The sequence below is a fragment of the Drosophila arizonae genome, chromosome 3, assembly GCF_054131065.1.
Source record: "Drosophila arizonae isolate 15081-1271.41 chromosome 3, UAZ_ARI_1.0, whole genome shotgun sequence".
In the NCBI taxonomy this organism is placed as follows: Eukaryota; Metazoa; Arthropoda; class Insecta; order Diptera; family Drosophilidae; genus Drosophila; species Drosophila arizonae.
Window position 1 is genome coordinate 22776583 of NC_142923.1, and position 25237 is coordinate 22801819.

A 25237-nucleotide genomic window follows, 5' to 3' on the forward strand; every position below is an offset into this window, starting at 1 on the left:
ACATTTTCTATATTTAGACTTCATAATCTCTCTCCTTTTTGTTCACTTTGCCATCTCATATAGAAATTAGAGTTTCTTTTCCACTTACCTTTGGCGCTGACGCCCAATTCCTTGCTGCAAGTCTGTGTGGCGCTGGCTCTCAGCTCAATGTCATAGAATTGCTTGCGGCAATTGTTGCATTGCAAAGCCTCGAGCACCAGGCATTCCTCCACATGCGCCTCCTCATCAGCGTTTGTCTCCTGGTCGGCGACCATGCCCTCGTCCCGCTGATAGTCGGCCAGACGCTTGCGCAGCGCACGATTCTGTCGCAATAGGCGACAAATTTCGGCATCTCGATCCGCTAGACGCATGTTGACTGTCTTCATGTCGTTCTTCAGCTTCGACTCGAAGCAGATCAGGGATTTGACAACGCAGGCGAGCTCCTCAGTGCGTCGGCGCTTTTCCTTGGCCAGTTCACGATGCAGCTGCTTGTTCTGCTGATCATAGTTGGAGATCATTTGCAATAGTCGCCGGCGCTGCAGACGCTCAGGTGAATTGGCCGCCGCTGCCGAGGCTGAGGTTGGAGCACCTGACGAACTGGAGCCAGAGGAGCTGCGTTGCACTTCGCTGCTGCTGCTGCTGCCACCGCCGCCGCCATGTGTGTTTCTCGAGGATTGCGAGTTGTCCGAGTTCTGGAAAGAAATGCGAACATACAATGAAATTAGTCAACGTTCTAGCAGTCTGGATTGTTGCCAGCTCAAGCCAACCTTATGGTTCCCCAGCACATGGAAGTGACCTCCGAAACCCCATTTGCCCACCATCGCTGTGGCTCAGTCGACAGCTCCCCAATGACAACTGACAACCGCCTATGGGCACGATGTCAGCGTGCTGGCTAGCTACCGCTGATTGATAGTAAAGTTGCGACACCTTATCTCACCAGGGTCTTATTCTAATGACGCACACCAGCTGTTCTGGTGGTCGCCAACCGAAATTATCTACTGCATGTACTTCGATTCAAGGGAATATGCGTTCGCACATTAAAGCCGATTTGGATGATATGGACCGAGCCATTTTTTGGCGAAACGGATTTTTTTTTAATTTCAATATTTCCGTTTTAAGTAATTGTTTTCTTTTTCATTATTTTATCTAATATGTCAAAATAGCATTTTATATAATGCGCCAAGAGGCATGCTATAAATATGTATGTGGATTTAATGTGAAAGTAAATTTTGGAATATGCGAATTGCTTTTACTATACATGCAAAAAAGTATGCTACACAAAGTTTTGGATACGAGATTTTCAAAAAACTGAACTTGAATTTAAATATAGAAAATAAATTGTTTGTTTAGTTGAAAATATTATTTTTAAGTAATATAAATTATTAACAGAATTTATTTATTATCTTACTAGCAAAAAATTATGTAATGCATAGATGCTTATAATATAGCATTAATCGAAATCTCGAATATTTTTTACTACATTTGTTCTCTTTTTATTTTAAATTAATAGAATATTTAACTTTTTTTTATGAATACAGCTGTATATATTACCACTTTAAATATAATTTCATTCGCATAAAATATAAAAATATAATTTCATTCATAAAATATAATTTTATTCGCATGCATATCCACGTTTATTAAAATTTAATGATCTTTAAAGTTTTATTGAAATGAATTTCAAAATATGTATGAAAACTTAATATTCATCTATAATCATAATCATAGCATATGCTATATAAAGTATATATAAATCTAATTATTATTAATTAAAAGCGCATATTTTACAGGGTATCTAACAGTCAATATATTCCACATTCGCCACTGATCTATCTTATCAAATGTTTAGCTACTACTATTTATACTCATTCACGAAAGTGAATCAGTATATTGGTTTTGTGCAATGTCCGTCTTGCTGTCCGTCCGTCTGTCCGTCTGTCCGTCTGTCCGTCTGTCCGTCCGTCCGTCTGTCCGTCTGTCCGTCTGTCCGTATGAACGCAATCTATTTCGGCGCTATTGAAGCTAGAGACTTGAAATTTGGAACACATACTCGTGTATATCTCCGATTTATAAAGTGTTAAAATTTTCCCGATCCGCCCACTAGGGGCGTGGCAAATCGGAAAATGCATTTTCCGATATACCAGAAATCATGTTTGTTGAAGAGCTAGAAAGCTGAAACTTGGTATGTAGGTCCGCGTTGACCACCCAAGATCACGAGCTATGGCGGATATATCTACGCCCATTGGGGGCGTGGCAAATCGGATAAAACTGTATCTCCTAAAGTTGTAAACCTAGAATGCTGAAATTTTGCACGTCAGCTAATGGTATGATTCTATAAAGTCTGAAGATAAATTATAAGTCTACGCCCGTTGGGGGCGTGGCAAATCGGACCTGAAGATATAGTGATTTTTTAAATTCTCCTATATTTTGGACACTATTGATGGCAGAGACCTCAAATTTTGTATATATACTCGGACTGATCACCCAAGACCAAAAAGTTTTGTCGGATATATGTCCGCCCACAGGGGGCGTGGCAAACCGCAAAAGTTTATATCTCCTAAAGTATAATAGCTAGAAGCTTCAAATTTGGATAGTTGAGTTACTGGTAGCCTCCTCTATCGATTCCCCAAAAATAATTTTTACGCCTCTTTAGGGGCGTGGCATATCGAAAAATACCCTGTAATTTTCACATTTTTTTAGGGTAAGCATTCAAACTTTGCAGTTAGGGTAACGTTATCTCTTTCTAAAAACTGACCAAAAATGAGGTGTCTACGCCCAGTTGGGGCGTGGCAAATCGGAAAAACCTGTATATTCTACAGTATTAGAACGAAACTTAACTACTAAATTGTTGATGGGATGTGAATGAGTATTCCGCAGTCGGTAACGCCCGACTGCAACGTTCTTACTTGTTTTTATTTTTTTTTGCCAAAAATAGAAAAGAGGAGAAAATAAATCAAAATGCAAAAAGTGTATTTTGATATGTGGCGAAAACCTTGTTAGATTTATGACTTTGTTGTTGTCTGTTGTTGTATAATGTTCTCTGTCATGACAAATTATTTTCGACACTCGATCCAAATTCGAGTGTCATTCGCCCTCATCGAAGGCCATTCGGTCGAGTCAGTTGACATCTGCGTGCTATATTGACCAACTATGGGCATAATTGCAGCTGCTGCAGAACTCTGGAGATGACACGTTCGAGCTGATACAGAAACATATTGAGGCATGTGCTATGCGAGTAATGCGACAAGCAATGCAGCTCGCATGATTTCAACACAAAAAGCAAATCAAAAGAAAAAAAAAAAACAATTAATGCCAAGGCGAATTGGCGGTGGCTCATTAGCCATTGGGCTTATCGCGGCAATTAGAAAGCCAAGAAAGCCATCGAGCACAGTCATCTATCTAACCGAGTTGAGCTCATTGTGTGATAAGTAAAGCCCTAACCGCGTGCTCTTCATATAATCGGCCATTTGGGCAATAATGCACGCGCGCGCCCCATAAATCGCCCCGCCCCTCAGATCTCAAGTGCAGATTGCGTCCATGTGATGCAGACTAAGTCTGACTAAGTAGATCTTTGCTTTAGATAAAAACTGATTTAAACTACTTAATGTGCATTATGTGTGTCGTAATCAACTTGAAAAGAAAGTGAAAGATTACAGTTATCATCATAAGGTACAAGTTTAGATCTTTATCTGTCGAGTTGATAAAACTGTCTAGTGCATTTTAAGATTATCTAACTAAAAGAGAAATGTAATTTGGGTATATATGTAATCTCTATTAAGATAATCTTTTGACTCTACTTTAAGTACTACTCTAAGTTTATTTTGACATATATTTTATAAGTTAAAGTCATTGATTTTTGATGCAATTTTGTTGTAGGTCTAATATGTGAATAATATGGATCTATAAAGAGTTAATTAATTAAATTAATTTAAATTTTTACTTGATCCATATAATGCATAAAATTTTTACTTGATCCATATAATGCATACAATTTTTACTTGATCCATAGAATGAATAAAATCTTTTAATATAATGCAAGAAAAATATTTGTTGATATCAGTGACCTTTGTAACTCTGCCTGAACAGTCATATATTATTATATAATAACACATAACATATAAAATAAAGATAAAACATCTGACATGATCATATAGTATTTTGAAGAGTTTTTTTTTATTTTTTATCTTTAGTTACCATTGTCAGATAACTTGATTCTAAAAACCTAAATATGTAATATTAATATGTCAAATTTAGTCTTCTTCTTCATCGAATTTGTAGGAAAAACTCTATCAATATGATATTACAGTTTCCTTCAATCTACTTTCCCAATTTATTTTATTTTATTTTTAATATGCTCGGCTTAATCAACTTTTATGCAATTTTCACGAAAAGTTTTATTCGTCATTAATGTATATTATATAAATAGTATTCATGCAAAATATTCCCTTATTTGTATATAATAATCTTGATCTTGATCTTCAATACTTACATGCTCTGCACTCTGTTTCTGCAGTCTTGAACCGAATCCGAGTTTCTTGTAGGCAGGCGTATGTCCAGCTGCCTGGGTATTGTAATGCGACTCCAGACTGGGCTCCGGCAGCTTCTGATAATGCTGCAGCGTGGCTGCGCTTGTTGGCGCCTTGGAACGCATATTCACTTCGCTGTTGTTGTTGCTATTGTTGTTGTTATTGGAGGTGGTGGTGGGACTGGGTGTCTTGATCTGTACCGCCTCATAGAACTCGCTGTCGCCGTGGCTGCGATAGCTGCCCTGCAGGCAATTGAAGCTGCCCCAATCCGCTTGCAGATTACTATAGAGCGGGCTGCTCTCTGCCGAAGATTTGTCCTTATCAGCTGGACTCTTGCCGCCGCCGGCCTGACACTTTAACGTATCGTAGCCGTTGAGCAATTCACTTCGGATGAACTTCTCGATGAATTGGCTGGGAGACTTGGAGCTTAGATTGGCAAAGAATTTGCCGCCCGTATCGCTGAGGCTGCTCGTCGAACGACGATGAGCGGCTGCTGACTGCTGAGGCTTGTGATTCTTGTGGGGCAGACTGTTGCTCTTCTTTTGGCCACTGCTCTCATCCGGGGATGTTGTTTGCTCCGTTGTTGATGATGTTGTTGTTGTTTGGGGCAGGCCATAGATTTGGGAGCTGCTCAACAGACTGAACATGTTGTTGGCTAAGGGCTTCAAGGGATTGCTGCTGGCTTGTTGGCTGTTGGCTGATAATCAGGCGCAAGGCAACGACAGCTTCATGACTCTGCCATAAAAAGCACTGCAAATGGAGAGAGAGAGAGAGGAAAGTTGTATGATTAGCTAACTTGCAGAGATGCCAAACAAATTCAATTAACGCGATTTGTATAACTATCCGGCAATTGAAATACCATTGTTTGTTATAGATACAACAATGTTGTCTGTGCTGTAATAATTAAGTCAATTAGCCGCCTATAATGTGTCAATCGCGCTCAATTGTGTTGTAATCATTAAATTATCATGAGACATCGCATTACATTCACATGAAACTAAACCTAATGGCATTTCACGCGTTTTAATAATTTATGTGCAATGTCTTCACTCGAAAGGTTCACCTAATTGTTGATATCATTATATATTTACGAGCATGTCAGTCGCTAGAATATCATGTGAGCTTTGGGCAGTAGTTGAACATTGAAGTGAATTAAGTTTTCAACTTTTGAGCAGCTTGATAATTTAAGGAAAAATTTATTACGAGTTTGCAATCTACCCGAAATTTTGTACTGTCTGCATGAAAATGCTCTAATTTATTATTAGGTAGAGTATTACAGAGAGTGTGCACGACTAGGAGTTAACTGAAAACTTATGAACAGACAGACGGAGTGTAATGTACGACTTGATTCGTCGGCCTTTTGAAGAATATATAGGTAAAATACATATATTCTTATCCTATAGCTTTATATCTTTATTGGATATATTAAAAAAAAATTGCCATTTTCAATGGATTTACGCTTTAGTTAAAACGTATTGTTGCTGGACAACATAATTTTATTAGCATATTTATCGTGTGCAAATGAAATGCTCTTTAATTTGAATACAGTAAAAATCAATATTGATATCACGGAATATACATACATATGTTGTATACAGCAATAATAGTTGAAATAATAGTACGATTGTGCACTAAATGTTGGACAAAAATACTCAGTCATAAGCTCAATATTTACATATTAATTTTCAATGAATATTATATTTAACATATTTTGTTATTTATTTTTACATTCATATAGACAGATATTTATTATTATTTTGTTATTGTCCAAGATTCAACGTATATAAACCACAATTTTATATATTGCTTTTTTATTTTATTTACGTAAAAGCCAAATAATCAGAAAACAAAATAAATGCTGCAAAATGTATTCGAGTATAAAGAAGTTTGTCAACTTCCGTCTATTATTATATCAGTCAATCAATAAGTATTATTATCTAGCGCAAGATTTTTATTACTATACATATGAAATGTGAAAAGCACATATATAAATGAGCTTTCTAAAGAAAAGCTTTGTCCACCATGTGCTTTCTTAGAGCCACGTGATATATGTCAGCCATAAACTAATGTAATCCAATTGATAAAGATTAATTAGATTTGTTATATATCTACGGATATCGATTTTAGATTAGAGCTATCGCATATTGTCCAAAACTAACCTTTCACAAGGAAAAAGTTTATTGTTTGATTACAGTCAATTGTTGCGGCATTGATCAGAGACAAATATTAATGATACCCTGTTGTAAATGTTACTCAAGTATTGTTACTTTTGTTGTTGTTGTTTAATAGTTCAATATCAGTTTTTGATTTTAATACACGTCAATATGAAAATCTGACTTTTTCAATGAATTTATTACAATTTAAAGTCAAAATTTTTTTCTTATCAATTAAAGGTTTTCGGCTTTGATTATTTGTCCCCGCAAACACACACACACGCACGTACACATACACATATGCACAGTCATTAATTTATAACAATGGCTCATTGATTTATTAATTTTTGAACAAACAAGCTGAAAATTGTTTCATCGTCTGCGCTTTGTTTGTACTGGGAATTTCTTGGCTATCTGTCCAAGAAAAAAAAACCTGAGAGAGAAAAAAATTATTGTTTATTGTGCTTTTATTTGATAGATGTAGTCAGGTCGGCAGTAGTCTGCAGTAGGCCTATCGGACCTTAGGTCCCATTGTAAAACTAACCTTGAAATGGGTGTTTTGGGTTAATTATATGACTTAAGTGCGAAGGTTCTCGTGGTAAACATTTATGGGGCATCGGTTTATCGCGCGGTGTAAATGAAATTTTGATTTGTAAAGAGCTCCTAAGACTGTGTTGCAATATGCGCTTGGATTTTATTTTCATACCGACATACATATATAAGGTATATATATGGCATTACCTATGCTCAGGTTAAGTAACTGACTTCGTTCTTGTTGCACAGTATTTTTTTGTGGCTATATTTTAGCCATTTTCATTCGAGTACGTTTTGGCTATTCGTTACGGCTATGGCAATAAATTTATGAACTGTAAAGAGAGGCAATTAAAAAGCGCCAAGAAAATGCGCAACAAAAGGCGAAGCTAACGACGCGTCGCTGACGTCGACGATAGCAGCGACGATGGCAGCGGCAGCGGCAGCGACGTTGCGCATGCGCAGTCATTGGAGTGGGCAGCGGAGTTGCTTTTCCTTTTTCAGCGCGTGTTTGAAGCCAATTAAACTGAATGCAATGATCATTACACCTTATGATAATGACGATAATGCAATGCAAAAGAAATTGAACGAAAAAGTAAATCAAAAAGCACATTTTCAAATTAAAAGTATCATAAGTAAACATTTGATTAGGTTTTCTTTTTCCTTTCCAGTTTTTTGTATTATTCAAATGTGAGAAAGTTGGCTGAATAAGTTTGGTATTTGAAAAATCATGCAGTTAATCACATTTAAATAGTTGGAAATTTATTTGTAACTGAAACGAATACGCAGAGAAAATGCGTTTCGATTTCAGAAATTTGATTTAAATATAAAAATCATTAGGCTCTGTGAGATTAGAATGATAATGATTCTAATGAGAGTCGCTGATGAATGATGCATATATCACAAATTGAAAAGTCATCAAAGCGTATATTAATTTATCATATTAAGTAAATTTATGCACGCATCTCATAGCCAAAGTATAAAGCTAGTTCAAATAAATATTTACAAGAATATTTTTATATGATCAGCTATGGGCTTATTAAAATTTCTTCGATGTCAAAGAAATAAATATTTAAGCTGAAGAAATATATTTAATTTCCAACTTTTTTTAGCTCTTAAAAATACATATTTTATTTCTTGCTTTCACGTAGCTAAAATAAATAATTTTGAAGAATTTATAGCTATATTTATTGCAGCTACACTCAAGTTATGATTTAAATTTTATACATAAATTGAATTTTTTATTGAAGTAATGACAATAATAAAGAAAATAATAATAATAATAATAATAATAACAACAACAAAAATAATAAACAAATAAAATATAAGTATAATAAATACAAAATTATCTTATTAATAATAATATATAAAAAAATTATTAAAAATAAATATAATAAATAAAAATTAAATATAAAAATATATAATAAAAATTTTTATAAAATAATATAAACAAAAATAAAAATTAAATATAAACAATAATAAATTTAAACCCACATTTTAATAATAATATAAAGCATTTCAATTTTATAAAATACAAAATTGTCCCAAAATTATAATTATAAAAAAATAAATATATCTATTTTTTATATCAATCAGCTCATCATCAATAAATATATTGTCCATAAATCTATAACCAATATAAATATTTCCCAATACAAAAAACCAACTTTCTTCTCGGAATTCTTGACCAAAAAGGGATTTAGTTAACAAATTGCCTAATGGGCTGGCAGCAATTAATATTGTTGATACCTAAATATGCAAAAACTATCGAACAATCAACTTCAGTCTTTGACTTACAATAAATTTTCATTTGTTACCATTTAAAGCGAAAATTATGCAAAAGCTTTATTCCAGGCCTATCTCAGCGTAAAAATCATTTATTATAACCAAAAACACACACACGCACACATACATATATGAGTTGTTGGCCTGTTGTATTGGCTTAAACATTTATACAATTCGGGGCCACTCAATTATCGGATTTTTCAAATCACAATATGACCATAGAACGTTCAATTTTATTTGAGAGGGGGCCATCTAATCATTTGTCTAACTGGTATTGACCATATACGTGTGCTAGCCAATATTTATGCCACAATAATCTAGGCAACAGATTCAATAGCGCGACTAGCTAGATTTATTAGAAATTCGAAACGTTCGAATTGTGCTGCTGACTGACAGGCCGGGCGACCCAACTAACCAAGCCAAGTTAAGCCAACCCAAGCCAAGCCAAGCGGAGCCAGGCCAAGACCGAGTCTAAACAAATTGTCTTAATTGGCCAAGACGAATGGGTTGCCTGCCTTTTTAGGCCCGAATCCGTCTTACCCATTGGCGATGCCGATGTTGCTGATGCTGCTGCTGCCGCCGCCGCCGCCGGCGACGACAAAATGCTTCATGGTCTAATCAAATTTTTGGGATTTGAGATTTGTCAGTTTCGAGTGTTGTCCGTTTGAAATATTAAAGTCTCGTTAATGCCACAAATCTGATGGATTTGCTAAAATAAACAGTGCACTGAGCCACGCCCCAAAACAGCTTACTGCACCTGAATTGAGATCTAAGTCCAAACATTTGTTTAAGATTTGGCTTTGCCCTGGGATCGTTCGACGTGGTAAACGTGACCAGCCCAACAGGTAAACGTATGCAGGTTGCAATCGCTGGGTGCGCAGAGGTTTTGAAATATATACAGGTATTTTTCTCATTTCATCGGACTGTAATCTTCGACCACCTACACAAGCTGCTGTTAACCGGGGCACGGCCGTTTCGTATCCAGCTGTGTTGATAAAAAAAAAAAAAAAGAAACGAAACGAAACGAAAATTTGAAAAGTGAAAGGCCAGGACAACAGGGCTTATTGTCACCATGCTGGATGCGGGACGTGCCAATGCTTGACAGCTTCGTCTAAGCCGCTCCACGGGTTGTTAGCTGGGCTTGCTACAGTTTTCTAGCCAAAATCGTTCGCCTTGGGTGGCGTCTACCATCAAAATTTCCATTGCAACATTGAAATTTTCATTTGGTTAAAGGTCGTACGTAATCTTTGTCTTTGTTTCGGTCCATTTGAAATAAATCACGCGAGAGAGAGAGAGAGAGAGAGAGGGGAGGAAGACAGGGAGAGACACAGAGAAAAAACGCAAAAATTGTTTGAGGGCTGGAAGCGAGGGGCTAACAACAAAGGCACCGCAAGCGGGCATTGCATAAATATCGGAACAAAAGGACCAACAAAAAAATAAAAATAAAACAAATCCAACCAAGATGATAACAGTCTAAAGTGCGCGACCTGAACTACCTGAGATCTTGTAGCTTCGCCTCTCTGTGTAGATATACTTATGTAGGTATTTGTGTGTTTACTTGGAACCGGAGGGCCAAGTACCTGACTATGTTGCTAGTCAAATTTCAAGGTTTGACACTTTGATGTGTTGGCATTAATTAGCGGCCATTGATATTGCCTACATTCGGTGAATGAAATCCTAGTCACAGTGCGACATGCCACCAAAATGTAAATGAGGCTGGCATAGCTCTAATCAAAGTCAACAATCTGAGACCCTAATGATTCAAAAAAAAAAAAAAAAAAAAAAAAAACAAGCAAACAAAAGAAAATCCAAACAAAAAACTCGCGCATGCGGGAGACTCATAATACCAAAAAATAAATCGAAAAAATCCAAATAAAACTCTAAAAAAAATACTGAAAAACCCCAAACTGAAATGTTCTCGAAATGATGCAATGCAACGGTAAATGCTATAGAAAATGGGTCAAGCACTGATGGCAATTAAATTGTCAGCTTTTCAAGACGTTCATCGATCTTTATTCTCGTTCTCGTTTTGGGGGCGGACTGCATGGAAATGCGCTAACAAATTGTCAGTGGGGTCTGACAGTTCTGACCTGATTTGCTGGGGCGCAATGAAAAGAAATCTAAAATAAAACAGTAGATGAAGAAGAAGGAGACGAAAAAGACTAAAAAACAAAGCACGTCGAGTGACAAAGCTGAAGAGAAAGAGACAAAAAATGATTTTTCACTAGACCTTCCATCATCTTGCATAACGGTTTATTGCTCCCAGAGAGTGAGAGAGACTGACCGCTGAGTTTGCTCGAAATGCACTCGTCGTCTGGGAAAAGCCATAAAACTCAAGTGTTCTAAAGGCAAAGGTACTGACTACATCAAAATACAATGGTGTGTGAGAGAGAGAGAGAGGGAGAAAAGTCGATCTTTCACTTAAGAGCACTCATATCATTTTTTACACACTTGACACGTGCAGTGCGAGCGGTACGAATTGATCGGAACGCAACTATTGACTGATTGACGAACGTTTGGCAAAGTGTGAATACGTTTGTTACTACCTGTCAAGAGACAAACAGGTAAATATCAAGAGACCGTAAGCAGACTACGACGACGACGACGACGACGACGGCGACAATGCGCAGCGCAAAACCCACGCCGACAAACGCGCTATTCAAATTACTTTCATTCAAGCCGCAAGACTTGAGTGAATGTTTGCCGCATGATTGATTAGCCAAGAGAGTGAAGTTTGACGCGTGTTCGCGCGGCGATACCAATAAATGTTACGATGCCAGAAACACATCTACATATATGTGCATAAATACATATATATATATAACAAGACTTCCGCATGTCTTCAGTTTGGTTATCTTATAGAGAAAGAGATATGTACGTGCATTTTGTTGCCATTGTTTCGCGCTCGATATGTTTCGGGAAGGATCTTTGTTGAGCTAGCAATCAAAGCAATACAAATAAAAGACAAAAGACTCCTAGGAAATACTATACAAAGTCGTATTGACAAGACTTGATTAATATCAAATTGTTCTATAAACAAGCTGTTTGACAAAACTTCCGACTACTTGATATGGATTGGCTATAGAGTCGATGTGAACTGAGATAGTTGCGAGGGAACCAGCAGGAAGAGCTGACAATGCATAGGTGCATGGATGGTACTTGAATTGATATTATTTTAGTAATCATTCTTTTGATTTCTTCTGATTTCTTCTGATTTCTTTTCTTTACTATTATCAGTTCTTTCTGCCGCTTCCTTTATAATTAAATGAACCACAAGAAAGTCAAAAGAGCTGAACTTTAAAATATTTCATTTATGAAATAGAGACAATATGAAATAACCTTTGTAAGAAAAGCACATATTTCTAAAATTGGCTCTTTTAGAAAACCATTCAAGTCTACTGAACTTCTATAAGCAATCGGCAGCAGCTGTTTGGCAAAACTCTTAGCTAATTAAGAGTTTTTAATTAAGAGTTGGTTATCAAAGAAGCAGCAGAGAGAGAGAGAGCTGATTATCATAAATACAAGAGAAATTGCTGAAACTTGATCAGTTTCAGTGGCTTACATAAGCAAGCAGCAGGAGCTGATCTTTAAAATATTTTATATGCAAAGAAGATCTAATACGAACTGAGCTTATTATTTAGGTAGGTTTGATATTCGAAAAAAAAAATATATATTTGGAAAAGTTTTCATATAAAATTGTAGAAACAGAGATTTTCGAAACCACGATCTAACAGCTGTTTGGCGGGACTCAAAGTTAATAAAAAATGTATACTGAGTCAACAAGAACTAAACAAATAATATGTACAATTATAAAGAGATATAAATGCCCAGAAGAGGCCTAAATATTTTTTAGCTGGAAGCATTACAAGACTGCAAATTAAATACATAGAAAATAGGTAAATGAATATATCCAATGGTTACGTCAATGAACCATAAATGGGCTCGTCATGTCAATAGGCCGCAGACCCAAACTAACCTGCACTAACCCAGACTATTCTTTCTGTTATTATAAGCAAGCCTCTAACTCTATAAAATAACACCGAAAAGAAAAAGCCTCAGATAATACTAAGAGCAACCGAAACAGTTTTTAGAATTTCCCTTATTCTTACCTTTTCGCTATCTAACACATAATCTAATAGTAATCCACTTTATACTTATGGCACTTCTTTCTGGTTCTGTCTGAGATCTTTTCATCCTCTGTCTATCTCTCTCTCTCTCTCTCTCTCTCTCTCTCTCTCTCTCTTGGTTCATCCCTTTGCACAACTTTCTTGTGCTCAGCGAGGGAAAACCATTGAAACGAAAGTTAAATGCACTGTGGCGTTACGTTCAAATTTCTCCAGATTCGTGTAGTGTAATTTTTATGAGCTGTTAGCTGCACTAAAAACTAAACAAAAACCTAAGCTGGCCTTTTGAAAACAGAAACAAAAAAAAAACAACAAAAACAAAGCACAAGAAAAAAAAAACGCTTGGAAAAGCAAAATCAAAATGCAAATCAGTTGCGCACACAGCGGCTAATTTGTTGTTAAGAAAAAACAACAATCACAGCAACAACAACTAATAAAAACAGCGTAAAATTTCGCTGGCAGCAATTTTTAATAGCTGGCAAATTAATGATTTTCAAACATGCAAATTAAATTTAGGAATTAAAAAAACACTCGAAAGAAAACAGGCAAACAACAATTCAGAAAACCGACAGAAATGCCTGCCGGGCATTAAATACTTAAACTTGATCTACAACATTATTTTTATATATATATGTATATATATTTTTGTTGTTGACTGTTTTTCTGTGCGCCTCCTGACCAACTAATTGCCAAAAATTCTTGGCTAAGAATGTGAAACAGAAAAGAATCTCTTATACACTTCCTGAGGGTATAATAATGCTGTAATCGAACATAAAATGATTCTAGAAAGATTCGAAATATAGATGTTGATATTATATGTATCGATGAAAGCAAGTTAAAGTCAATTGAAAGTCAATTGAAACCTATTTCTACTATTAATATAGTAATATCTTAAAGATAAAACATATTTTAATTATTTTTCATATGGAGATAGTCTAAAATCGTCAGCGTGGTCTCTTTATATATTTGATGATTACAAAAATCTAAATATAAACAAATCCCAGTATTATATAATTTAGTTAATATACAAATAATATATCAATTATCTCTAAAACGAAACCATTTCTCAAACACTCACTTCCTACTCATATATCGTATAGAGTATTTAATCTTTGACGTGCTCACTTTTCTATTATCTTTACAGATTTTTGTGTAGTTTCAGTAGCTGATGAAAAAAAAAATAAAAAAAATTTAAAAAAACGTTGATTTGTGTTCTGTAAGAAGCGGCATTGAGGTACGTTGACCTTTTAATTAAATTAAAGCACAGCAAGAACGTTGCAAAAATAGCAACGGGTATTATGCGCATTTTGTTTGGTTCTACCCTTTTTCTAATCCAATTAAAAAGCATTGCGGGAACCTTACAAAACATGCCAAACTTGATGAAGGCAAACAACAATAACAATAACAATAGATTAAAGAGCAAAGAAAAAAAAAATCACGTAACTGCAAATTATATTAGAGCTGACCGGTCAGAAATTTACTACCATGTCAGAGAGCTAAAAATTTGGGCTATCTTAACAAAGGGGAGTATAAAAGATATGAGATGGTCAGAGAATTAACTGTTCTGACAGTGGATCATATATTATTAGTTTCGTTGAATCGAATATCAGTTACAAAATGCTATATTTATCTATATTAACAGTTTATTTGTCTGATTTTGAGATTCGAAACTTATACTGAGTTTTCAGATACTAAAAACCTAAATTCTAATCTTATTTATATGATTGAAATATATTGAAAATTAAAAGCTCTAACAAATTAAATATCACTAAAATCACGTTTGCTACTTCATTTTATCATCTCAATCAAAATATCATAAAAGTATATTAAAAATCATATGATAAACATAAAATTGCGTGTTAAGTGCCTATATATATAAGCTAATCTAGCTGTGTTCTTTGTCAGCTATAAAAATCATGTAAATTAGTTTTATTCAACATGCATAGAACAAAAAATTTATTTGTCGGCTTATGCTCTAATTGGCAATTCCATATTAGGTTGTGTATTTATATATTTTTAGAACATTGAATAACAATTAACGTATGAATAAATTATCAATTGAGCGCTGAATAAACGTGAAGCGGCTTATCAACATATGAACAAAGACTAAAAATGTTTACATACAGCTGCCTGAATGATGAAATCACTTGAGATCATCTTTGAATATTAAAAATCGATTGTGAAATAGAGTATATAGAGGAGTTTACGTAGAGGTATATATGGGACTATATATAGGTAAAGATAGAGATTTGAGATAAGATAGAGTGTATAGTCATTTCATGAACTCTGAACAGGTATTCCGCCGTTGCTAATACCCGACAGCATTGCTACATGCTTTTTTTAGGTACATTTGCTTGGCAGAATAATCTCAGCTGAGTGAGTATATTGACCTCGCGCTCATCAACCCTTGCGTAAGCCAATAGATTAGCCAATTTGAAGTGAAAGACAAAAGAGACGTTTTGTTGGCCAGAATGATTAGCGAACCGACCGGTTGATGTAACTTTCCATTAACCGGTATTCAAAGCGGGCCTCAAAGTTCACCACACAAATTGAGTCAGTTTCAACAATTCAGCCCGTTAACAGCTACGCCCCCTTTCTCCACCGCAAGCAGAAAGAAAACAACAATAACGAAAGCAAAAAACTGTCATTTCGCCGAGCTCTGCAATTTACGCAATTTGGTTAAATACCAAATATTGCCTATAAGTCTGGCTGGTTAGCAAATGCGTTGGCAATTCTTAGTCATGCTGACAATGTTGGGGTTTTTTCTTTTTTGTCTCTCTCTCCCTCTCTCTCTCTCTCTCTCTCCCTCTTTCTTGATTTCATATACATTTCATATTTATTGTGAAATATAGCTTTTTTCACATGGTGATTGCACAAATTGTTGGACTGAGCCGCCAGCCAATGATAGCGCTGGGCAATTAACTCAAGAACTTGTTTAAAACATTAAAAAAATCACACACACACACACAAAGTCAGCTGGACAAGTGGCGTCCGAGATACCGTTGGCTATGCCAAGTCGCTTACCTTCAAACACGAGCTTCCTTGTCCACACACACAGACAGAGATACATATATGGAGAATTTGCCGTTGAGCTGCAATTAAAAGTGAAAAATAATAAACATTAGCCGAGAGTCAGATGTAAGCCAGAAGATGTGCATCCTTTAATGTGGTGCAATAATAGCGAAATAAAATACGAGAATATACGAGAGACTATTGTTTGGCCTAGCATCGATGAGCAAATACTCTATAAATACCTTACCAAAAGGAAATTCTTTAGCAGAATGTTTCTTAAGAAAGCTTTTGATTTAGTTGATATGATTTAATATGATTGACAATTATGCTGTGAGTATAGAGATGGTTGATCTTATCTAAAGATATGGCTATAGGTATTATATATATCATATAGTGACAAAATTTGATTATGTCACGAGAATGGAGAGTGTATCTGGTACATTTAGAAACTTGATGATGTAGTAGCTCAATATCAATTGGCTTAGTTTTTTATATTTTTACCAGGAAATGTAGAATCCAAAATCGGTTTAAAATCGCTCGAAATTAATTAATAAATAAACAGAAATAAAAAAAAAACTATTTTTTTTAGTTTATAAAATAAATACCTTATTGAGTTATAATATGTATTTGTATGCTAAAACACAATAATTATTAATAGCTTTACCGTAAAGCTTTGTTATAAAAAAAATAGTTATAATAATAATAATAATAATAATAATAATAATAATAATAATTATAATAATAATAATAATAATAATAATAATAATAATATAAAAAAAAATAAAATAAAATAAAATAAATAAGTTTCATATCCATAAACTTTTACCGATATTTATTATTTATGAAATTTAATTCATTTCATCAATAAATAAATAAATAATAATATTTCATAATAAATATTTTTATTTATTTAAAATTACTTAAAATTACATTGATTAATTATATTTATATTGTTTAATCTTTATTTGACAACCTTTTGATATTTAAATATCAAAATCAGTCTGTGGATACTTTGTATATGCTATCAGCTATCAGCTATCTATATATCTATTATGTAAATCCAAGCTCAAAAAGACTATCAATCGATTAAAAATATTTACACCTTATCTAGGCATCTGCATTTCTGCATCAACATAATTCATGGTGCATCGATATAATCCTCTAGTTGTAAAAAAAAGTGCACCAGTTTAGCGCTAACAGTAAATGCAGTTAATTAAATCCGGTTCAGCCCGGCTTTAATTAGCATGGCTAAAAAAAAAAGCCAAACCGTAAGTGAAGAAAAAAAAACATGACATAGTCACATAGAGTCAACTGCAATGCATTCTATGCAAACTGCGGGAAACCTTGTGAAAGCGCCCTGGGTTCGGCTTACAGTTGGAAAAACGGGCCCCAGGGCGTTGCCAGAGCCGGAAGCCAAGCTGGAACAGCAGACAGCCAAGCAGCCAGCTAACCAGCCAGTCAGACAGCCAGCCAAGTCGACCCTAATTTCCTATTTAAATATTGTCGAAGCCGAAGCGGCAAAAAGTGCAACAAAATACACAGAACAGGTAACCCAATGCCCAATGCATTGGGATATGGCACCACGCAACAAACACACACACACACATACACAAGGCAGCTCACATCATACCTGGGATGGATGGCAGTGCTAAACAGGGTTCTTTGACTGGTGTTGGGGGTCTTGGCGGCTTGGGTATTGACAAGTGTTTAAGCAAATACAAATAGAACTTCCTGCAGTTTGTTGGCCCAGACATTCGCTTTGCTTGAACTGTGCCCTGGACACAAAGAGAAAGAGAAAGAGTGAGAGAGAGATAGTGAGAGAGATAGCGAGAGACGTATTGCATTTGAAACCAGAATTTCATAAGCATTGACAATACATGTGGAATGTTAAAGACCTGGCTAACTTGGCAAACAAGTAGTCAAAGTACTACTCATAGATGTTCTAATAAGTTGTTCAAACCCAGCGTAGCGTGGGAGCATGTTTAGTGGAATAAACTAGGGATTTCTATGGGCTATTTACCACAAAATTGATTGAGAATTTTGTAAGCAAATAAGCCCAGAAGGTTTCCATTTGATGATAGAATTTTAACAGAATCTAAAGTAAGCCTAAGCTGGAGACTTTTCGTACTGAAAGCCCTAATCTAAAATATCAAATATCAAAAAAGTTTTTATATAAGCTTTATTTTATTTCAAGTAAATTGGGCAATTAAATGCAAACAAAAATTAAATAAAATATAGAATCATGCATCTAGTATTTCAATTGCAACGATTGACGATTATCCAAAAAAAATCGTGATCTTCCCAACATAATTTAAGTACAAGATCTTAAGGCAAGTTGAAAACAGAATTTAATTTCTGCTGGCTTTTCGCTTTTGCTCATTTTTCTGTTGGTCATTTTGGCATTCCAATGAATTTTCTCAGCTACCTTTAAAGCCAGAAACTTCAATGAAATTGTGATTGCACAACTTTGAAATTCTTTGGGCTGCGCGATGCCAAAATATAGCTGAAACAAGCAATTTCAGTCTTTCAATACTTAAACACAAGTGGCGAAAAACAGCAGCAGAAAAAAACAAATAAAAGCGTTAATAAGTAAAAACATTAAAATAATTCAACAAAAATAAAGGCGAAAATCGAAAGCAAGAGGCAATATGACAAAAGCAAATGCAAATCACATAAATAAAAGCCAAAAAAATATGCAACAACAAGGAGGGAAGAGCGAGAGGGAGACATGGTAACCGAGAAAGAGAGAGAGAGAGAAATATACATATTTTTATATTTATTTATATTTAGAGCGAGATAGCGCATCTGATCTGTTGGGAACTTGAAATTCCGAAAATTCAATTATTGACAAAGAAAAATGCATATAAAATGCATTAAACATGTTCCATCGACCACTGTAAATTAATGCCAACACAGTGTCACTTTTGCTTATTTATATGTATTACTCTCATCTGGTATACCCTAACGAAGGGTATTGGCTGATTTTTATTAATTTGGGAATGCATAATAAAAGAAGTCACTGAAGTATAAGTTCTTCATATTAATGTAGAGTCTATACGTCTAGTCTATTTAAAATAAAAATCTGGCCTTGGAGCAGAAAGAATTTTTTGTTTAACTCAATAAAGTTTACGGCAAAACTACATTTTGACTTGCAATTATGTGACTATAAAAGATTGTATACGATTCCCTTATTATAAAATTTCTATTAACTTTAATAACATTTTCATAAATACTTTAAATATATACTTATATAAACAATCATAAGCACACAGTTAGAGTATTTAGAATTCTGCTTAACTAAGTCATACTTCTTGTTTTTTGTTTTCTTACATTTTCGTTAAGTTCAAAAACAGAAAATAAATATTCAAGGGAGCACAACAAAATATTTTATAAAATATAATATAGACAGTAGAGACAGAGCAACAACTGCACCCACTGCAAAAATGAGAAACAAAAATGCTGGAAAACAAGTTTCATTTCGGTTTGAAATGAAGTTTTAAATTAAAAACAGCTGTACATATGTGGAGCGAATGCAGCACAAACAGCGACAACAACAACAACAACAACCAGCTGCAACAACAGCAACAAGTTAACAACCCAACGAAAGTTCAGGGCTATTATTGTTGACTGGCCAAGCTGTGTGAAGGTGCCGTTCCGCAAAGAAATTCCATTGAAATATTTTCAAAGTGCCTAGTAAAATCAACAAGCTGAAAGAAACAAAAAGCAAAAGACAAAAAATATTAAAAAAATGGCCAACACGTATCTAAAAATATAGTCTATTTAGTCCATTGGTTCTCGGCTTTTGTTGTAAGTGGGTTATGAGTGCCGCTGAGAATAAAAAGGGTTTCCTTTATATATACATATATATATATTTTTTTTCTCTACGCTCATGGTTCACTCACATGCACAAAAGAATTTCTGTAGAGCTGTAGATAACTGGGTTGCAAAACTCAACGAAAGTTAAGAGCAAATACTACGCATGTTATGTAGACAAAAGGCTATACATATATATATATAAGGTAGTATCTTTGGAATCTTCTCACCAGTTCATTGTAATTTCAAGCATCTAGTATATGTATTTAAATTAACATTTTCTGCCCCGTTTCTGGAATGCGTACTTCCATTCTCAACTAACTATTCCGTGTAATTTGTTACGAACTCCTCACAGAGCCGACTTTTGTCATTAGCAAGTAGTTCGCACTCTTATATAAGATTTTCTACTACTGATTTCTGGCGAATTTCAAGCGATTCTTATGTAAGTACGTTCTACAGTCTATCTATCTAACTTTAGAGTTCACGTGGCATTTTACAGTCGATCTGTCTAACTTTGTAGTTCACGCAGGTCTCGTACTTTGCATTTGGTATTTCCGCAAAAAAAAATACTGTTCAGCCTAATGTGTTTTTTATCTGAGCAATTTAGCATGCATGTTAGGCCGTGCGCAATTGAAAACGGGGCAAATAGCAAAAATTAAATTGTTATCTATGCAGAGTAAGAAAAACAACAACAACAACTGAAAACAGCAACCCCAACAACAAAGCCATGTAACGAAGAAATAAACAAAGTTTAATTGAAAAACTGTAAGATAAATGGGCCTGGTGTGGCCCTCCCGCCGTGTGGATCGGCCGGGGGGCTCGCAGCTTGCGCAATCAATTGTCTGGAGGAGATTCTTCAAGCGTCGGCGGCATTTGGAAAAGGTTAACTTGTTGTATCAAGACTGAAGACTCATAACTGATTAATAGCCAAAGCTTAAACGAAATGAAAGCGAAAAAGTTTTAAATTATCGCATTAAAATACACACAAGAAACAAAAAAAAAAAATCAAAATCAAAAACACACACACACACGTACGCACGTAACGCCCGACGTGTTGGCCGAAAGAAAGGCCCAGCCTTAGTTTTCAACAATTCTTTACACATGAGAAGCGCCGAGAGAGGTCGTCATCGCCATCGCCAGCGTCGACGTGGTCGTCGTCGTCGTCGTCGTCGCTTGGGTCGTTGATGATGTAAACGAAATTCAAATTTATGGTAATATCAAAGAAATAACAGTCGCAGGGCAGTCAGATTTTAAACCGTGTGGTATAAAGAAACAAAAAAACAAAAAAAAACCGACTAAACATAAATGTTGCGCTCTACACAAATATCAAAAGTGAAAGTTTTCACTTTTGTTTCTGCTGGAAACCTTTGCTGTGCTCGCATTTTTTGTGTGTGCCTGAAATTAAGGCAATTTTTCACTAAATATCTCTCTGCACCCACCCATATAAGTATTTATATAAAATTGTATGAGGCTAATTGAGTGTGGCCTAGAGAATTTAGGCAAAGCAATGACTGCTAAATGGGGCTAAGGGAAACTTACAAAAAATAGGTCAGAGTTGGGCTGAATCGTTTTTGTTTTAGCTTCAATTTCGGTTCACTGCAATTTCTATGCTCCTAAGCTAATAGACATTATCGCCTGGTACAATGTAAGTTAACACAATATAACAGTATCATTATGATTATCATTATCATATGCTCGCTCTTTGAGTTTAACACATTATGCTCAAATCGTGTCCAGACCTAATTGACTTGTTATCTGATCAAAATGTTTGCTTAGAAAGTGTCTGGAATGGATGGAAATGCGCTGACAGCGTGCGTCGTGCTGTTGGCTAAATGATGTCGATAGCTGGAGTTTGTGTAGTGTGGACCGCTCTCTAATTAAGAAACGGCAACAACAACAACAACAACAGCAGCGACAACTAAGGAATTTTTCATTGAGCAAGCACGAAAACAAAAGCAAACAAGACGAAAAAAACAAAAATATAAGGAAAACAAAACTTTGCGGGGCCACTATCAAATATCAGACGTCACGTGGTCCCTTCACACAGCTCTAACAATTGAACTTAGAACTATGCCGCCTATGTCACCAAAATGAAGATATTCAAAGGTAACGAACGAAAATTTACATAATTTATTTAAAATGTATGCCCCAAGCCTGGGGATCCAGCGGCTCAGCCAGAGCTGGAGCTTGAAACCTGAGCTACTTATGTAATCGACCCATAAAAACTTGTCAAAAATGCAGTTCACTCTGCAACAGAGGTGGGCATATATATATATATGGCTGAGATCTGGCCAGTCTGGTATCGCATCTGGCCTGTGAGTCATCGAGACTTGTGACATTTTTCTTTTATTTGTTTTTTTCGCTTGAGCGTTAAAAGTTTTGACATTTGCATAGCCGCCCCGAAAATGGCTGACAATGAAAATTAATGAACTGCAAGTCCATTTTGTATGCCTTCTAATGTGGGCTGCTGTTGCAGCCAAAGCGAGGCCTAGACAGACAGCAATATATATATGTGTATACATACATATATATATATATATATTATATGTCCACAGCGAGCGAGAGGGGCACACACGTGTCTCTGGCGGCCCACTTATGTACCCAGTCAAGCTTTGTGCCCCATTGAACAATTCCAAAGTGCATATGAGTCAGAGTTGCGGCTCGAGCTCGTGTTTGAGCTCAAGTCTGGGGTGACACCCCCTCCCACCTACCTTCTCTACCTCCTGCTGCTCGCTCGCTCGCTCGACTCTAAAGCCAAGACAAACAGCAATAAGAATTATTTGTGCTTGGGTTCTTTGGTTCCTTTGTTGTTCTCTCAGCCATATATGGCTGAATGTTGTCTATAGCTTTTAGAAATTAATGGAGTTTGTGCAGTGTAATGTGTGTACTTACATATACATACATATAAACAGACATACAGGTATACTTACATACATATATATAGATGTAAGTCTAGTAGTACTTTGTATATTGCTGGGCAGCTTTTTGGGCTTGGCCTACGGAACGTTGAGTCGTGTCATTAGAACCGGAAAAAGGTTTATAAATGGGGAGTTAACGGTCTTTCTTTAGGGCAAACAAACACACACAAACATACACACTGTGCCAGATGGGCGTGGCAAATGCCATAACTAGCTAATGATTGTCGTCAACTAGAAAGATTTGTGCCTTGTATAGAGCGCAGAGCAGTTGGACATGTAATAGCTAAAGGCGGAAGTCGTAGTGTTTATAATGGCCATAACGATATAGGTTACAAATGATCTAGCGAGTGAGATAGGTATTTGGATAATGATGGTATAGTATTCTAGACTTGAATGAATAAACATTTATGGAATGTGCTCTACACATTTTACAGTTAAGTTAAGTGGGAATACTCTTGGAGAATTTTTTAAGACTTAAAAGAAATAAAGAAATTTAATGAACTAAAAACGTAGTCAGAATTTTAGTAGATCATGGAGAAACCCTTTTGTTTTTTTACAATGACATAAAAACTGAAATTATTGTCAGTCGGAGTTTAAAGGTTTATGAGCAAAGTAAACCTTATGCAACTCATCTTCAAATTATCTGTCTTATATGATGCCATATAATTTGCATTATTCGCGACGCTATTTTGACATTTGCGAAAGCGAAAAATGCACTCAATTTTACGAACTGCAACGCTATGAAATGTTTTTGGTCATGAGCATTGAGTGCCTTACAAGGAATGCAACTTCATGTAGTAATATAATATTTATAACATCTGAAAGTACTTCTCAGTCCATCTCGTTCGCTCGCTCTCGGTGTAGTCTTTTTTTTTTTTTTATCACAATTAATCAGCAAAGAGCCCAAGACGTGCCGTTGGTTTTAAAGAGCTTCGACGTGGTGCTGGCGCAATTCATTAAGTGCCAACATCAGTCGTCGCAATTTATTTTATTTTTGGTAACAGGAAACTGAAAATGCAAGAGCACGAACTGAAGCTGCTTTTATTGTAATTGCTGCCAGACGGCGACGAGATGTGAGCGCCCACCCGAACAAAAAAACATAAAAACAAAAACCAAAACCAAAAAATTGAGAAAAAAAAATCATAATAAATAAGACTTGCTCGAACTCGAAAAATCACCTAATTAGCAGCGCGACTGCCTGACATTAAACGAGTTTTTGCGAGCACACAAATATCCACAAATGTGAAGGAGGGAGGAACCCGAACAGAAACCGAACACAAAAATCCCAACTCCAACTCCAATCCCAATCCCAAAAACCTAAACCTTAAAACTCAAAAGAAAGGAAGTAACAGGATGCTCGAAATGAAGAGCAAAACAGAGATGCGAAGATCAAAAGAAATGCGAAATAAAAGCAATTGGAAACTGAAAGTCTTTTGTTCATTCAGCCAAGTCATGCGTAGATCTTTTCTTGAGCGAGGATATATACCGACCGAACCAATGTTTAGATGGCCAGACAAATTGCACAACTTCCTGGCGAATGTGCAGTGACTCGACATCATTCTCACAAACTGTCGAATTGCCAAAGACTCTCTCTCTTTCTCTCTCTCTCTCTCTTTCCTTTATATAGTTGTATACATTTGCATACAAGTCGAGGAGTTTGTGCAACATAAACAACGCAGTCATAATTATATTTTTATTGTCAGGCGAAATGAAAATTACCCACGCTTTCCAAGCCAACTTCCAACTGTTCGACATCGTCGTCACACAGAAGCCATTAAAGTTGCCACGGCACGAAAAAGTAAATGAAATAAATATGCTCCAGACGTTGAAGTGATGGACTAACAGATATGCTGTTCACTGGAGTTAGGTAAGAGAGATAATGGTAGAAATTCTAGAAGAATCTTAATCATATAATTTGCATTATATATTTTAAATTATTTTGATCACCTGATAAAGAAGTGGATATGAAAAATGAAAAGATGCATAAAAAGCATTTAGAACTTTTATATGTAGAAATGATTTATTTTTATTTATTTATTTTTTTATTTTATTATCATTTTCCTTATTTTTTATATTTTTTTCACATATTTTTATTTTTTATTTCCTCTTTTCAATTCAAAATCTTAAAATTGATTTATTATGTATTTCTGTTAAATAGTATTATATTTGTTATTATCTCATTATTATTTTATATTTATGTATTATTATTTTTTGTTAATTTATTTTGCAGTCTGTTTTTTTAATTTAATTTGTTTTTAATTTGTTATTTTATATTTTTATTTCTATGGGACACTTTATTTTTAATTTGTAAAAATGAATATAAATATTTTGTTTTATTTTTATTTTAGTTCTTAAAATATTATTATTTGCATTAATTTTTTAATATAATTTAATTA

At 35.2% G+C, this 25237-nt stretch overlaps 1 protein-coding gene across 2 annotated transcripts in view; it reads right to left on the minus strand.

The window, feature by feature from the left end:
- The window catches only part of LOC108610758 (uncharacterized), a 40442-nt gene that overhangs the window by 5271 nt on the left and 9934 nt on the right, over positions 1-25237 (minus strand). The window contains exons 2-4 of one of the 2 annotated variants that reach the window (XM_018003040.2): positions 16123-16190; positions 4469-5255; positions 89-671 (exon numbers count right to left, since the gene is read on the minus strand). In XM_018003040.2, the coding sequence (XP_017858529.1) occupies positions 89-671; positions 4469-5152 (1267 nt within the window). In that variant the 5' untranslated portion in view covers positions 5153-5255; positions 16123-16190. Of the gene's footprint in view, positions 1-88; positions 672-746; positions 1113-4468; positions 5256-16122; positions 16191-25237 lie in introns of those variants that run through there. The other variant, XM_018003041.2, reaches the window with a different exon arrangement.